The sequence below is a fragment of the Diadema antillarum genome, unplaced genomic scaffold, assembly GCF_040938485.1.
Source record: "Diadema antillarum isolate AM-2024a unplaced genomic scaffold, OU_Dant_1.0 seq00000897_RagTag, whole genome shotgun sequence".
Lineage (NCBI taxonomy): Eukaryota > Metazoa > Echinodermata > Echinoidea > Diadematoida > Diadematidae > Diadema > Diadema antillarum.
Window position 1 is genome coordinate 337,648 of NW_027271758.1, and position 15,184 is coordinate 352,831.

A 15,184-nucleotide genomic window follows, 5' to 3' on the forward strand; every position below is an offset into this window, starting at 1 on the left:
TGATATGTTTATCTTATCTGTTGTACTGATTGTACATTGTATTTTGTGTCCATTGATAATTTGGGAAGACCCAGCTTTTTTAGTTTTGACCAGATTCAATAGAGAACTGCAGTTACTCTTCTTATGACATCATGCTTACAAATTCAGGATGTCATTTTCCTAGATAAATTACATTGCAAATATTACACAATTTATCCATAATTTTAGTGCAGTGCTGATGCATGCATATCAATGATTTCTGTGGCTTTCTCTTTTTAACATGTTTCTTTAATAGTATGATGATGATTTAATATGATTACTGATTAGTTATCATTGTTATTAGTGGTAGAAGCAGTAGGAGTAGTACTAGTCATAGTATTTCACTCTGTCCTGTAGTCATTACTTTGATGCCTTTGTCCCGAAGAATACCAGACACTTAGGGCTCTGTCTGTCTGTAAAATATCTTGTTATTGCAATAGAAGAATTGCTCAACGGATTTTCTTGATACCTGGCCCAGATATTCTTCATGAGATGTAGCTAATGCACTGAGTAAATTAGGAGCAGAATCCCTCAAGGCCAAAGGTCAACAAGTTTTTTGAACTTTGGCTAGAAATTGGCATACATTAGGAAGTGGCTACAACATCCTGGAATGACCAGTGATTATGAAATTTTGTAGGATGGGATTAATGAATAGGCAGTCATTTACATGGTAAGATAGAAGTGAGGGGTGAAGGGTCAGTTAAAGTTCTTCATACTTTGCAAAAAAAAAATGTCATTTCCAGTCACCTTATTACATAAGAATGTCCTGTGGTAGTACGGGTTTGGAGGGAAGGGTAGAAATTATACGGTATGTTGTTATGGGTGTAATAAGGTCAGGGTCAGAGGTCACTGTACTTTGGTTAGAATACCACTTTCCATGCATATCTTTGCTAGTATTGTCCAGTGCCAATACAATATGGTGAGGATAAAAATGAATACTTAGACACTTTAACAAACTGAAATGACTACCATGAAAGGTTACCAAATGTAGGCAAATTGTCATTTTCTGTCCATAACTTTCATTGAGTATTAGAAGTCTGATGGTATTTGTTATTATTAGATCTAATGGACAGAAATGAATCTGGAGGCAGTTCCATTGTCCAGAGAGGATTTGAGGTCAGTCATTGGTCAGTTGTCAAGGTTCATGATGTTCATCATGAAATTAAGGGCCATGTTCTGATAGAATACACAGCTGTATGATGAATTATGTTGAATGCATGCAAGGGGATGAAGGTGTCCCAATTGACTGTGGGCTGCAGCCAACTTGCTGTAGCTCATATTCTTCAAAGCTCTCTTCCAAATATCAGAACTGTATAGCAACACATGTAAATTGGATAAGCCATCATTCAGACAGAAAGTCTGAAGGTCACAGTAATTCATTGCAAATTGATCAGTCCACCGTGATCTGAATGAAGCACAAGCTAAGAAACGAACAAGAATCCCTTTTGATGCTGCCGATGATTTATTAGATTATTTTTTGTTTATTTTTAAATTTCTCCTGGTATTGCAGAATGATAAGGAAAACTGTTACGGTAACATTGAATACACAGTCGGGTTGACGATATATAGGTCACAGAATACAAGATCACCCACAAAAATTGTTTTTGAGATTGATAGTTTTTTTCCCATTTTTCCTTGTATTGCATCACTTAAAAAAAAACAGCTGAAGGTAATTCACTAAATACACAGTTGGGTTGAGGATATATGGGTCACAAAATACAAGATCACCCACAAAAATGAGTATGCCTGGATGTAGTGAAGATCTGTGTGTTTCTGTAATTACTCGACCAAGTGACGTAATTCTCAGATATCTAGCTGATGTCTGATGGCAGATGACTAGATGTAGCGCACAAAATATCTGATGAAATTGATGGCAAAAAAAAAAAAAAGAAGCAAGCTCTACATGATGGCAAAAGGAGATAATTTCTCAAGTGTGCAATCTAAATGAGGGACGAGGTTATGTGCCTGTATCGAGAGAGTGAGTGCTCTATTTTCAATGCACTTGCTTGACAGGTTCATTGCAGTATAATTACTTTGTTTGAATTATTTAAGTCAGTTTTTCTGTGTACGCACCTTCATGATTCGATGTTAGAGAGAAATGCCAGCAAACTACAATTTATGTGTTCCAAGGACTATTTATGTGGATTGTAGTTTGTGAATAATTAATTTCAATTTATTTATGTACCAAGTATTCAAGTTAGTAGAATCTCATGGATATTTCATGACAGTATATTTCTTAAATCATTGCTTTTTTTTCAACATCAATCCACATGCATCAATTAAATTTTGAGTGGTTTGAAGACTTCTCTACAACTCATGGTTCTGATTTTGTATACTTGTTCAAAGTGCTGTCTAACAAGTCTACTCACATGAAGAGGCTGACATAAGATACACTGTGTATGGTGATACATGAGAGGTCAAAATATTTTGGCTTCATCTACACCTTGATAACATCTACCATGTAGGGTTATCTAGAATGATCGCCCTCCCGCAGGCTTTCAGATCAATGTATGCTCTTTATTCAGTGTCAAGAAGTGAATTTAATTGAAGTCATGTGTGTTCACAAGTATACACTGTATTTAATGCACCACCCATCACCCATTTCACTGAACTGGTTTGTGTGACACTTACATTATCAAATTTGCACCATTTCTTATTTCGGTTAACGTTCCATCATCACAGTTATCTCTGACAGCTGTCTGCGCATGACATGCGTCCCCTTTATGGCTTGAACATTGTACAGGAGATGGTTGTGGTCTTTGCGTACATTTTAGGAGTGGGCAAGATTTAGTCACTCTTTTGAGAGGTATTGATGTACAATGGACTTCTAAATCTGGCAGTGGATTGTACTCTGTCGTGCCCCCTGCAGAAACAAACTCAGTAAAAGTGGCTTGGCACGTGTTAGTGACATTTTGTTGCTACTTCAGTAATTTCTCAATGATTCGATGGAACACTGCTGCTGTGACACATGATCGCTGTCTTTCTTGCACCTTGTGAGCACATGCAAGTTTGATTTATCAGCCGTTTCTTGAAGGCGTGATGCCAAGTGCTGTACACCTGACCCCTGACATTGTGTGAGATGGCTTTACTCATGTTATGACTGAATGTTTTGTGTATCGGAGTGTCCTGTATCAGCGTTGCAAATCTAATTTTGACTTGTGCGTCAATTCTTTTAAATTTTTGTGACGTGTCTCATCCATACAATGTACTTGCCGAACGTCGACCTCACACATTGAGGATATATTCTCGCAGTTATGTTGCTCGCGTCAGCCAATTGAAATTATCGCCGTCTTTTGGGCCATTGCAAGAGGATGTGAGGATGGGAGTCAGATGGTAAATGCGTGGTCGTCAACATTCTCTGAGTATACATGTACCGGTATATAGCCAGGTTCCTGCAGCAATCACTTTCAGACTGACTATTCTATACCATGCCATACCATACTTTCAATGCCTCTGTGTAGGTTTGTACTCAACTGTTTCAGCGCAATCTTTGCACAACCACTTTAATGTGTGCAGGCTGTGAAGATGATCTAGTGTATCTGAAACTCCTAGCTATCTCACGTTGCAAGGTGCACTTTTCTTGCTGCTAGCTTTTACACCAGGCCAAGGAGAAGAGTAGTCAGCTGTAGTTTTGGATTTTAGAAAGTACATACATTGAAAACTCAAAGGACCTTGGTGTACAATGTACTTGTGGACTGCAACGATCTGAAGGACCCACATTTTGAATTTGTTAGTCTGTGTAGCAGTCGCGCTCTTTAAGTTCTAGCGTAACATCAGTCTGTCACCTGGTGAAATCATTTCTGTATTGTGAGATCATCAAACTATACCTTTATCAGCATGGTGGGCTTCATGCTTGCAGTGACCTTCAAACCAAGATGGTGGCCTTTCAGGCAAGACTCCTTCTCAGACTGTGAGTGAAAAGTCAGATTTTTATGTGTGAATGTGGCATAAAATGTATTTCAGGTGTGGTCTATGATTCTACTCTGCTGAAGATGTCTGAACAAGCTTGTCTGTGTTATGTCAGTTACTTATCTCCAACTTTCCTGTGGGTAAGCTGACCCAGATGTTGTACAACTGCTCTTACTTGTGACCAAATATGTTTGGTTTCATTTGATTGCACTTCAGTTATATATTTGTGTGTCAAAGGATATGTAGACATGCATGCCTATGTAAATGAATATGATTGTTCTCTGACTACTGCGTAAAGTGAAATTTCACTTAAAGGGGAATTTGCCTCAAATATACAATTTACATGTGGATTCAATTAATAGAAAAACATCAAATATATATATTTATATTTAAATGAAATGTACACATTCCTTTGACTTATTACTGACATACATATTGTATGTTAAGAGTAATGTCATTCCCCCTGCCTTTTGAAAGAGGTAAGTCGAGTACGCTTTCATTATTCTAGAAGAATGAATATACATGTATATATTGAATCATTTTTTCTTATATTGTCGCTCTACTGTGACATCACAAATTGTTGTAATCTTCTTTATATCCAGCAATGACAGCACATGGATTTAACCAGAACTTTCGAAAGTCACAACTTTTGAATGGACTGTCCAATTTTCCTCGAATTTCACTGATGTGTACTACTAATATCCCTGCATTCACTCAATCCACATACCAGTACATGCAGTGTATTTGTAGTAAACTTTCCTATCCGAACATCAATCTCACTGAAAGTAAAAATGGCAGAGGTGGAAGTAAACGATACTTTACCACTGACATTCAAGTAGCCATAACCCGTTTCATTTGTCACACTTTGATCTAGCACTCACTGCAGTGATGCTTGGAAGTTCACTGCATTCAGTCTAAACCACTGTCTGCAGGGGATAAAAAGTTCTTTTGATTTATTTCTCCCAACACAGATATCGTTGAGGATCCTGTACTTCCATGCCTGGAAACTTACGAAGACTGCTGCGAATTCCTGTGGGGAAACAAATGTGAGTCAGTGCAGCTGGAGCATTTACTAATTTGAGTATGAGATAGAGTAATACAATTGTTTAGCATGCCTTCAAATCAATAAAGCCTAACCATGTGATATTATTTATGTCCTTTGTGCAACATCCTGTCTTCCATTTGTAGAAAGAAAGTGATAAACTTGTAATCTGAGGCATATTGCATATTTGGACATGTCGAAGCAGCAAATTGTGTGTGTTCCATGTCAAATTATCAGGAGTAGCATAAAGACATAAAATCTGTGTATTACATACAGCCACTAAGTTTATGAGCAGCGATATTTGAATTTCAAATTGTCTGCTGACGTGACTGTATTTAGATAGGGTTGATGAGCCTCTCGTCCTCTCTTTTCCCCCCCGAAAACACACAGACAGCAAAGCGTCCCACAAGAAGGTAGATGAGCTGATAGAGCAGTTCTGCAGCTCCAGTCAGCGGGCGGACATCCTGCGCCACATCATCGATGCCACCGGCACCCTCTTCACAAAATGCATCCAGATTGCCCTCAAGGATGTGGTGTTGGTAAGTCTCTTGAATCGTTTTTTTAACAGTGGCCATCAGCAATGCATTGCAGAAGTGAAACTTAGAGGCACTCGAGTGCAGAGTACTTTGATGTGTGGGCCCTTAATATAGAAACAGGCGAACGGAAACAGGGAACAGCAACTCAGATTGTGGTTAGTATTGCGGTCAGGGGCGGATCCAGGAATCCCGTAAAGGTGGGGGGGGGGGGCACCTTTACAAAATTAAAGGGGGCGCACGTGCCCCCTCCATTTACTTCTTTTTATTTCTTTTGTTTTAACAAACAAAAAATAAAAGGGGGGCGTGCGCCCGGTGCACTCTCCTCTGGATCTGCCACTGGCTTTGGCATTCAAGTCACTGAAAGATGCTGTATTTGCCCCATGAGTGTGTGTGTGTGTGTGTGTGTGTGTGTGTTTTAAAGAGTAACTTTACTCAAAGAAGGAGTGTTATTGGGAAGGGAATGGAAGGAATAAAGTATGAAACTCATCACAAAAGTCTTCAGAGTACTTTACATAGTGATGAGCCTTTACTTCTTCAAAGTCATCTGGTCGTATGACATTTTATGCTCTCTTTCAAGGATTGTTCGCAGTAGCTTTTACTGAAAGGCAGTTTGCTGTAATCTTTTGTGGTTGATGTACTAGTGAAAGAAATCTACATACAGTTTATCAGATATTGGGTAGCTTTACCAATAAAAGCACCTGCATAAAGTTCAACTAAAGCTCTCTGTATTGATAAGGGCAAGTAATTTTACCAAATTAAACACTGTAGGTAGTTTGGCCACATAAGATATATAGCTCTGTATGGGGATGTAATTGAACAGGTGGTGAATTTTTTCCTTTGGGCACTACAGACAGTCTGTAACCACAAATGGGTTTTTTGACAGGTGTATATGTAAGATATGACTCTTTTTAATGAGTGCTTTAGAATTATACACTTGGGAGTTAACCAGAAACATACAGATGTTATAGATATATATGCCATTTTGCTTACAATAAAACACATTTCCCATTAATCTGAAAATAATGTAAAATTGTAGATAGAATGTGTGTATGCATTTACAGATATACTTGGAAGGAGTGCATATTTCAGGAATTACACTTTCTGGAAATATGAAGTTTAATAGAATAAAATTATCTTTGTATCTTGTGGCATCAGTTTCCCCACTAAGAAAAGACACATCAGTTGTGAAATGCTCTGCCACCCTGTCTAATTCCGTCTCCAGCGGACTATGCAGAAGCATGCTGGGCACATGGACAACCTGAAGATTGCCATGGAAACCTACATAATGAATGCAGTATATACCAAGGTCTTCAAGGCGGTCAGCCAGTTCTACGCTGCAGAGGTATGTAGGACGCTTGACCGGTCATCCGTGTAGATGTCATCTGGTGTTCATTCACGCTTTATGTCTCACAATTGAATTCCTCTTCTAATCTTTTATCAGGAATTCATTATTTTTACACAGAAATTTATTTTAAGACTCAAATGACCTCCAACTCTCTGCTGACTCCCTGGAAAGAAAGGATTTGTGAAAAAAGCCAAAACAAGAAACAACGAGATATGAAACTCGTCACACTGAAGACGAGTTAGGTGATACGCTTGGGGTCATCAGATGTCGGTCATCCGTGATCGACAAAGAAAAGAATGTAATACAGAACCTTGAAGTTCTAATGAGATACTTAGTTGAACTTTTTTGGGCCTACATTATTCAGATCACATTTGTTTTTCTGTCACACAAACTAAGTGGAAATTCTGTGCGTGTGCGACTAAGTCGATTTACGGACTTTTTGAGTACTTACAGTGCATAAACTTAGACCCCGTTTACGGTGCGGGGCTGGGCCGAGCCGCGGCCGAGCTGCAATCAAGGACAACCTCAATTGCGAGGCCGAGCCCCGCAATTTAGTCCGTTTACACTGCCGGGCTCGGCCGCGCTTTTGATTCGAACCTTTCAATATTTTGTCGTAGTGGCGCTCTACCCTTTTAAACAAACGCAATTTGGTATTGTCTGGTTTTCAGATCCTTTGCCAACTGAATTCCGTGGCGACGAAGTCGCCGTTCGGGCAAAGGCCTTTGTCGAAGGAGAAAATCCTTTGCAGGACAAAACCACCTTAAACTATACTAGTTTTCGACGTTGAAGTAGTTAATATCCTGAATAGCGAAATAGTACAGGCGAGGGTTTGGAAGCCAGACTAAAATTGGCCGCGCATTTAGCCCAGTTTGCGCTTACACTGAGAAAAAGGCCGGGCGCGACCGCGGCTCGGCCGCGGCCGAGACCACCTCCAGAGCGTGGCCTAATGCGAGGCCAATTTTGGCCCCGCATTTGGCCTTTTGCGCGTTTACACCGAACGCGGCCGAGCCTCGCACTGTAAACGGGGTCCAAGTGATCCTCGGCACGTACAAATAAAACATGACAATTAAGTGTTTATAACCATCCTGGCTTTAACAGTGGCCTTTTAAAACATGACCTTTGACCATTATTTACATAACCAATATGACTCCCTCTAATCTTGCTATCACAATGATCAGTTCAGAGAGCTCTTACAACTATATACAAGCCTGTGAGATTTACCAGCAGTAAAACCAATGAAGCCTCCGATACAAAACAGGGGATATAGAGCAAGTGAGTCTGTTTACATGAGAATGTGATTTATCCTGGACGAAAGTGATACCTCAATTAAAGAGAAAAGGGCAAAACATCACCTTTAACCATGTAACTATAGGTCTCCTCCAACTAAGAGTACACTTTGAACGTAAGCTTATACGTGAATGATAATTTATGACGATCTCACGTGATCGACACACATTCAAAGGGGACAGTTAGAAGTGGAAGGAGTGCTTAATCGTGTCATTAATTCCTAATCAATGACACCACTACTTTAGGCATATCATAATTTCTCATCTAAAATCAATGGCCTATAGGACTCATGCACCATTACTTGTATTGTGCATAAACTTTGTTTTTTAAGCTTTGAGTGAAACGTGTCATAACATAATTCTGTAATTCCATCAGCAGTGATCGATATAATAAAGAAGAAAGATATATCACCGTATTGAACGCTTAGAACCTAACGGGGGGGGGGGGTATTATAGCATGATACTCGGTTCTTTACTGCCCAGATGCCAACAACACCCATCACCCACGGCTACGCATAGAGAAACAGCCATGGCGAAAATAAAACTTTGCTTTCTCGTAGGCAGAATGACACAGAACCCCGTCAAACACACTTTTATTGGCAGGGATGGGCATGAAAAAGTGTATTACTAATACTAAACAGCGTATGCATTCCATTCATGTGGCGCGAGATACCTCTATAGCAACATAAAGCCTGTCTTCAACTCCGTTGGTCGAACAATGGCAACCTGAAATTTCAAAGAGATGAGCGAGACGCTATATACACCTGGCCCAGAGTTAATTTATTCAGTTCTCATTCCTACTTTAAGTTGGGTTATGCTATTGTAATCATTCCCATCTGCAGTATAACAAAACCAAAGTGAGGGAAAAGGGGAGAGAAAAACGAGAGGTGGCAAAAGGAAAACTGCATGCACAACTGCAATCCATGTCATTGCGTGTGACAGGTGAAGCAAATGTATTAGTTGTTATAGCAGTGGTTTATGAGCATAAACTGGCAAATAGACAGACAATGTCAAATATAAAAACCATCAATTTAATGTCAGAGAAGATGGTAAACAAGATGCATTGAAACTGTAACTAAATCGCTGCTCTTCTACTCGATCACGGAACGTCTAACTCTATATTCAACAAAAAACAAATGTTAGGGGAAAGAAACAAATTTAGATATAACATTCTTAAATTAAAAACAAGAAAAAAAAATGTCCACGTCAGGATTAAAAAAAAAAACGCCGCACGAACATGCATTATATTCTAGATGGGAATACGGTCTTGATGCAAAGGTCCAATGATTGTCTCATTACTTTAAAAGCAATCTATGGTTCCCTTACCATCACCAGTACCACACCACAATGACGTCTCTAAAATCAATGGTAGCACATTTATCATTGCATCATGCATTAACTCCCTTTGCCTAAACTACCAGTGGAACGTGTCATATTATATTGCGTATTTCGATCAGTAGTGATTGACTTTAAAGAAGAAAGATGATGCAAAAAATTGAACGCTTACCACATTGCTTATAGGGCTATTCCAGTTTGGTACTGATCTGTTCTATTCTCCCAGATGCCAGCAACATAATATCACCTATGGCTAACTAGTGAAACAGCCATGACGAAAATAAACGACAGAGAACCCCGTCATAATCACTACACTTGGAAAGGTGTTGCCCGAAATTCCTCATTATGAAGCAATATCAAGTCACTTCCTTCCCTGCCTGTCTTTAACTCCGTTATTTGGTCAAACAATAACCTGGAATTCCAAAGAGATAAGCGAGACGCCATGCACCTGGACTAGAGTTAATTAATTCAGTTCCCATTCATGTTAGTTATGTAAACGAACACGTTCCTAAATATCCTGCTACAGTATAACAAGAACAAATGAAGAGAAAAGGAAAGAGAAAACGAATCGTGGCAAGCGGGACACTGTAACAAGGGGAAATTTACAACATTAAGTGTGACAAAATTATTGAAGCAAACCCAATCTCCAAACTCCAATACAAAGCAAGGGAAATAGAGCAGCCGTGTTCACGGGTTACGTACACTTGATAAAATCATACGATAAATGACATCGGAGTAAAGCTGAACTGCCGAAAAAAAAAGAGAGAAAAAAAAAGAAGAAAGAACGGATAAAAGTCCTGCGGGGGTCGAACCTCTCGCCTTCCGGTATGGCGTTATGAAGAACCAGCGCGCTAACAGATTATGCCACATTGCTGTCCTGAAGATCGAGTGCAAAACTTAAATGTAAATACTATTGTGACAGTGTCGACTTGTGATGGCGCTATTCAATTTCTCACAAGTGGCAGCGTGGATTCGATCAATATACAGTTGCAAAGAAAAATTGGGAATCGTTCCGTACAGATTGCATTCTCATTTTCAGTTTTAAATTGCAAAATTGTCAACCTGATGAGGAGATTTGAAAACATAAAATGCATGATTACTAAAGCTTATTGTCTAAACTACAACATATTTATGTTTCAGAGGAAATGGAGCAAAATCAGATGAGGTAAAGGTGCTTAAACGTTGTCAAGTCAATGCATGGTTTAAAAAAAAAAATCACCTCCCATAGACATAACACGTAAACTTGTCTGATTTTGAGTCTTTACCTTTAATCACAATTTCTAGTGTGATGACGTCATCATATTTCAAAACCATCACATGGACTTGAAAGGCAAATGTTCAAACTGCAACATATCTGAATTTGGGATAATATTGAGCTTAAACAACAGAGATACGAGCAAATGAATGTCAGAAACAGTACCTCAAAAAAATCAATTCCACTTTTTTCATCTAAAATGACGATATGATGACGTCATCGCGTTTTCCTGGCAATATTGATACCAGGAATGTTATTTACAATTCATATACTTTTGTAATATGCAATAGAAATATAGGGTCAACGGACGATTTAAAGAGCCATGGCGAAATAAACAAAGACATGTTTTTTCACTATATTTGCAGAAAGACGCGCACGTGGAATTTCAACTTTGACGCCAGTGCATTCCTTTGTTATAGGTCGAAATCGATCGGAAATCAATGGATATTGTTACTCAAAGTATCAGGAATCCAAATCAGTCAAAAAAATTGCATTTTCATGTTGCTTACGGGCTCTGCGCGCGGAATTGCGCGGACGGACGCGCACGCGAGAAAATGTTTGAAACGCTTAAAATTGTCTGAAACTTCGAGATTTCCCATTGGGAAGTCGTTTTGAGCCTTTTAAAATTTTGACGCGCGCTTACGCGCGCGTAATGATGACCTGTGTAACTAGCGTTAAAAAGTAAGATAGAGCGTGACCTGAACTTCATGTCCACCGAAAATGATACAGAAATGACATCTAGTTATGAAGTTATGATCGATCATGTGACAAGGTCCGAAAATCACAAAATGGCGCCTAGATGACGTCATAGATATGTTACTGTCATGAAAACCTTATTGTGGCTAGATTTTGTCATGAGACATGTTGACTGAAAATGTCATGTTATTTCGTTATGTCATTCTTGAGATATTGACGACACAAAATTGTCCAGAAAGAAAGAAGAATAAAAAAAAATAATGAGAGATTTTGACAATCACAATAGGTGATACGCTGATAGCGTATCACCTAAAAAGAGGAAATAATGCATGAGGAATCCACGGTTCTGGTCTTCCACATGATAGAGATTACTGTACATTACTACAGGATGAAATTATTTGGACCGGAATCTTGTCTGTCAATTGTACTGTATTGAAGGCCTTTCGTGTATTAAAGATACAATTATCTTTGCTACTGTACGTATGACAATTGTACAGTATGAAATGCTACAAGATACTTTTTCTTGTGTACGTATGTATATACAGTGTGTCTCTAAAAAAAGTAAACCCAACTTCAACAGCAAATTTTCAGAAAACTATGAAAGATTTGCACATTATTTTTTCATGGTTAGATAGTTCAATAAGTCCTCTATCCAATGATACCACATAGGTTATGTAACTCTCATGCCTGACTGAGCATGATTCAACTTAGTGAATGGGTGTGAAATCATCACTGTGGCAAGTTATTTCTTGCTATTGTCATGCATTCAGGGCATATTTGAAGTTAAATTTTTGTCAGCAAAGGTTGTTCCTGACACAGGCACACTTCACATGCTTTCCAAACATGGTACAGTTGACAATTGAGCAGAGAGTATTCCTGGTAACTCGATACCAGGAAACAAGAAGTTGCGTGGAAGTTCAAGAGGCTTTTCGGGTGCAGTTCCTCGACAGGCAGCCTCCAACACAAAGAGCCATTTGGTACAATGTGAGAAAGTATGCTGATCACGGAACTTGGCACAGTGATGATTTCACACCCATTCACTAAGTTGAATCATGCTCAGTCATGCATGAGAGATACATAACCTACGTGGTATCATTGGACAGAGGACTTATTGGACTATGTAACCATGAAAAAATAATGTGTAAATATTTTATGGTTTTCTGAAAATTTGCCGGTGAAGTTGGGTTTACTTTTTTTAGAGACACCCTGTACATACATAATGTGTGTGTGTGTGTATATGCAGGGCTCAACATTTAGTGGTGGCCCTGGGCCACTAGAAGTTGATGTCCGGCCACCAAATTTCCAAAAAGGCTATCTTATGGTAGCCCGATCGGGCAGCTAGAATTCAAAATGAATTGATATTTCCTTCTATTTTTTTTGCTACATGTCTTATTTTAGGCCAGCAAAATTTCAAATTCAAAGATTTTAGTGGCCTGATTGGGCCGCCAGAGAAAAAAAGTTAGTGTTGAGCCCTGATATTGTGTCTGGGTGTTGTAGCAGTAGCCTAGGAGGATAACTGCAATTTCTCACAAAACCTCTTACTGCAGGATGCCAATCTGAACAAGATCACCAGAAATCTGTCCGAGCTGCAGGTGAAGGACGTTGGGGTGCGGGCGGAGTTCACCACCAACGTGCCGAGGGCCCGGCGGGAGCTGTCCACCCTGAACAAGTTCAGCACCCCGCTGGGAAAGATGCAGTGCCTTAGGAGGACCGTGCTGGCCATCACCCGGCAGGGCTTCAGGGGCAAGATCATTGAAAACAGTTGAGTTTCGCCAAACTTTATGCTCTGAATGTGTCTATGTGTGTATGTGTGTGACAACTTTGGTTGAAGCTCTGTTGAGACCGGAAGAGGTTGATATATAAAAAGATAAATGAATGAAAGGACGGAAAAATAAAAGAATAGATGCTGAAGTAGATTGATCGATAGAACTACAGATGAAAAGATAGATAATAGATAGTTTGATAGGTAGTTAAATAAACAGATATATCATCCAGCATATGTTTATATGCAATATGTGGATGGAGGGATAGATAAATATATAGAGCCATAGATGTATGGATAAACAGACATTTAGCTAGATTGATAGTTAAATGGATTGCCCAATGATATCTTGTTCATTGTTATTCTGGTAATAATTCTTTGACTTTGTTAAAAAAAAAAGAAGCAGATTCTGAAACTTGTGCTTTAAACAATTTTATGAAGACAGGAGAGGAAAGTTGATTCCATCTCAGCCTCAATTTCTGTTGACAGATCAAGTGGTGACATTTTCAGTCATTTCAGGCAATAAGCCCTTACCTGTGCACACTATAGCTTTATCTCTTGTGCCACCATGGAGTAAAATAGACCAAAAAAATGAAATGGATTATTCATCAACCCTGCAATCTTTCCTGATCAACAGGCACACCTTTATAGCAACCTGTACGATTGAATAATATTGCAATTATGAGCTCATTGGTAACAAAGTATTAACGTGGTATTTCTTGATACCGTGATCATCTTTCAAATTTGCATCTTGTCCCTCGAACCAAATCTGCATCCTCAATTCAGATGGCCTCTCCCTTGATGATTCCGTCTCTCAGTATCTTATGTGTGAAGTGTCAACTATATATTTAAATGATAATGATATGATTGTAATTAATATTTTGCCAAGTCCAGTAAATGAAATGCTCAAGGCACATTCAGCGATGAAAGTATAAAGGTAAGATAGAGAAATGGGACAAGTTCAAATATCATTAAACAAATAAAACTTCAGCTCAGTCTTAAATGTCTTTTTCGATGATGCCTTTTTTATGTGAGATGGCGGGTGAATTCCACAGTGATGGCGCAGCATGTGCAGAGGCTGTACTGTAAAAGTATAAATTTTTGCTTGAGTAATATTTTGTTCTTGGCCGGGTAAGATGAATTTCAAGTGTTTTTAATTCCTCAGAATCAATACATTAAATTGTGTTACATATAACAAGCAACAGGATTGACATGCTCTTATTTTCATGCTAGTTTCTGGTCATGCAGATTGTGTGAAAATTTTGACACCGTGAAAGTCTCCACTTTTACAGTAGATGGTGTGGGTATGTGTTCATAGGATTGAGAAATTTGTTTGAAAAGCTAACCACTATCTATAGACCGATTCGGGTTCGTTGAGGGCAGCAGACAATTTGTGGCACTGGGCGCAGCCATAAGCTCGTTTTGAGGTGTCTTAGCCGACCCCCCTCCTCTCCCCCACCCCACGGGCAACATGTTTATCGCGCACATGTAACAAAGGTTCGGGCACTAAGCAAGCATTCGCGCACTCAGTACAAGACGCCTATTGGCTAAAACGACCATGCATCAGTTTTTCATTCCGCGCGCGGAAGGGGGTGGGGGAGAGGGGAGGGGGGGGGGGGGTCGGCTAAGACACCACGTTAATGGCGCTGCCCATGCCAAAAATACACATAGCACGTCACAGAATCAGTCTATATAATCTTACCATTTTTTCTCTCCAGCTATAATTGTTCATTTCTTTTTTGTTTTGTTTTGTTTTGCTGTTGTTGTAGGCAAAGCTATGTCCTCTGATGACCTCCTCCCTCTCCTCGTCTTCCTTGTCGTCAAGTCCGACATCCCAAACTGGCTGGCCAACCTCTCCTACATGCAGAACTTCTGTCTCTCCAACTTTGCCGGTGGAGAGTTCGGGTATGTCTACCATTAGCTGTAGTGAGCGCAGAAATGATTAGAAGCCCCAAACCCCACTCCTTTCAAGTTGTGTTTACAATGGGTGCCCAATAAAT

At 39.4% G+C, this 15,184-nt stretch overlaps 1 protein-coding gene across 1 annotated transcript in view; it reads left to right on the forward strand.

The window, feature by feature from the left end:
• Nucleotides 1-15,184, forward strand: part of LOC139741025 (ankyrin repeat domain-containing protein 27-like) — a 47,917-nt gene that overhangs the window by 13,723 nt on the left and 19,010 nt on the right. The window contains exons 6-10 of the mRNA XM_071651614.1: nt 4,899-4,973; nt 5,360-5,508; nt 6,728-6,847; nt 12,970-13,183; nt 14,954-15,089. Of these exons, the coding sequence (XP_071507715.1) occupies nt 4,899-4,973; nt 5,360-5,508; nt 6,728-6,847; nt 12,970-13,183; nt 14,954-15,089 (694 nt within the window). The remainder of the gene's footprint in view (nt 1-4,898; nt 4,974-5,359; nt 5,509-6,727; nt 6,848-12,969; nt 13,184-14,953; nt 15,090-15,184) is intronic.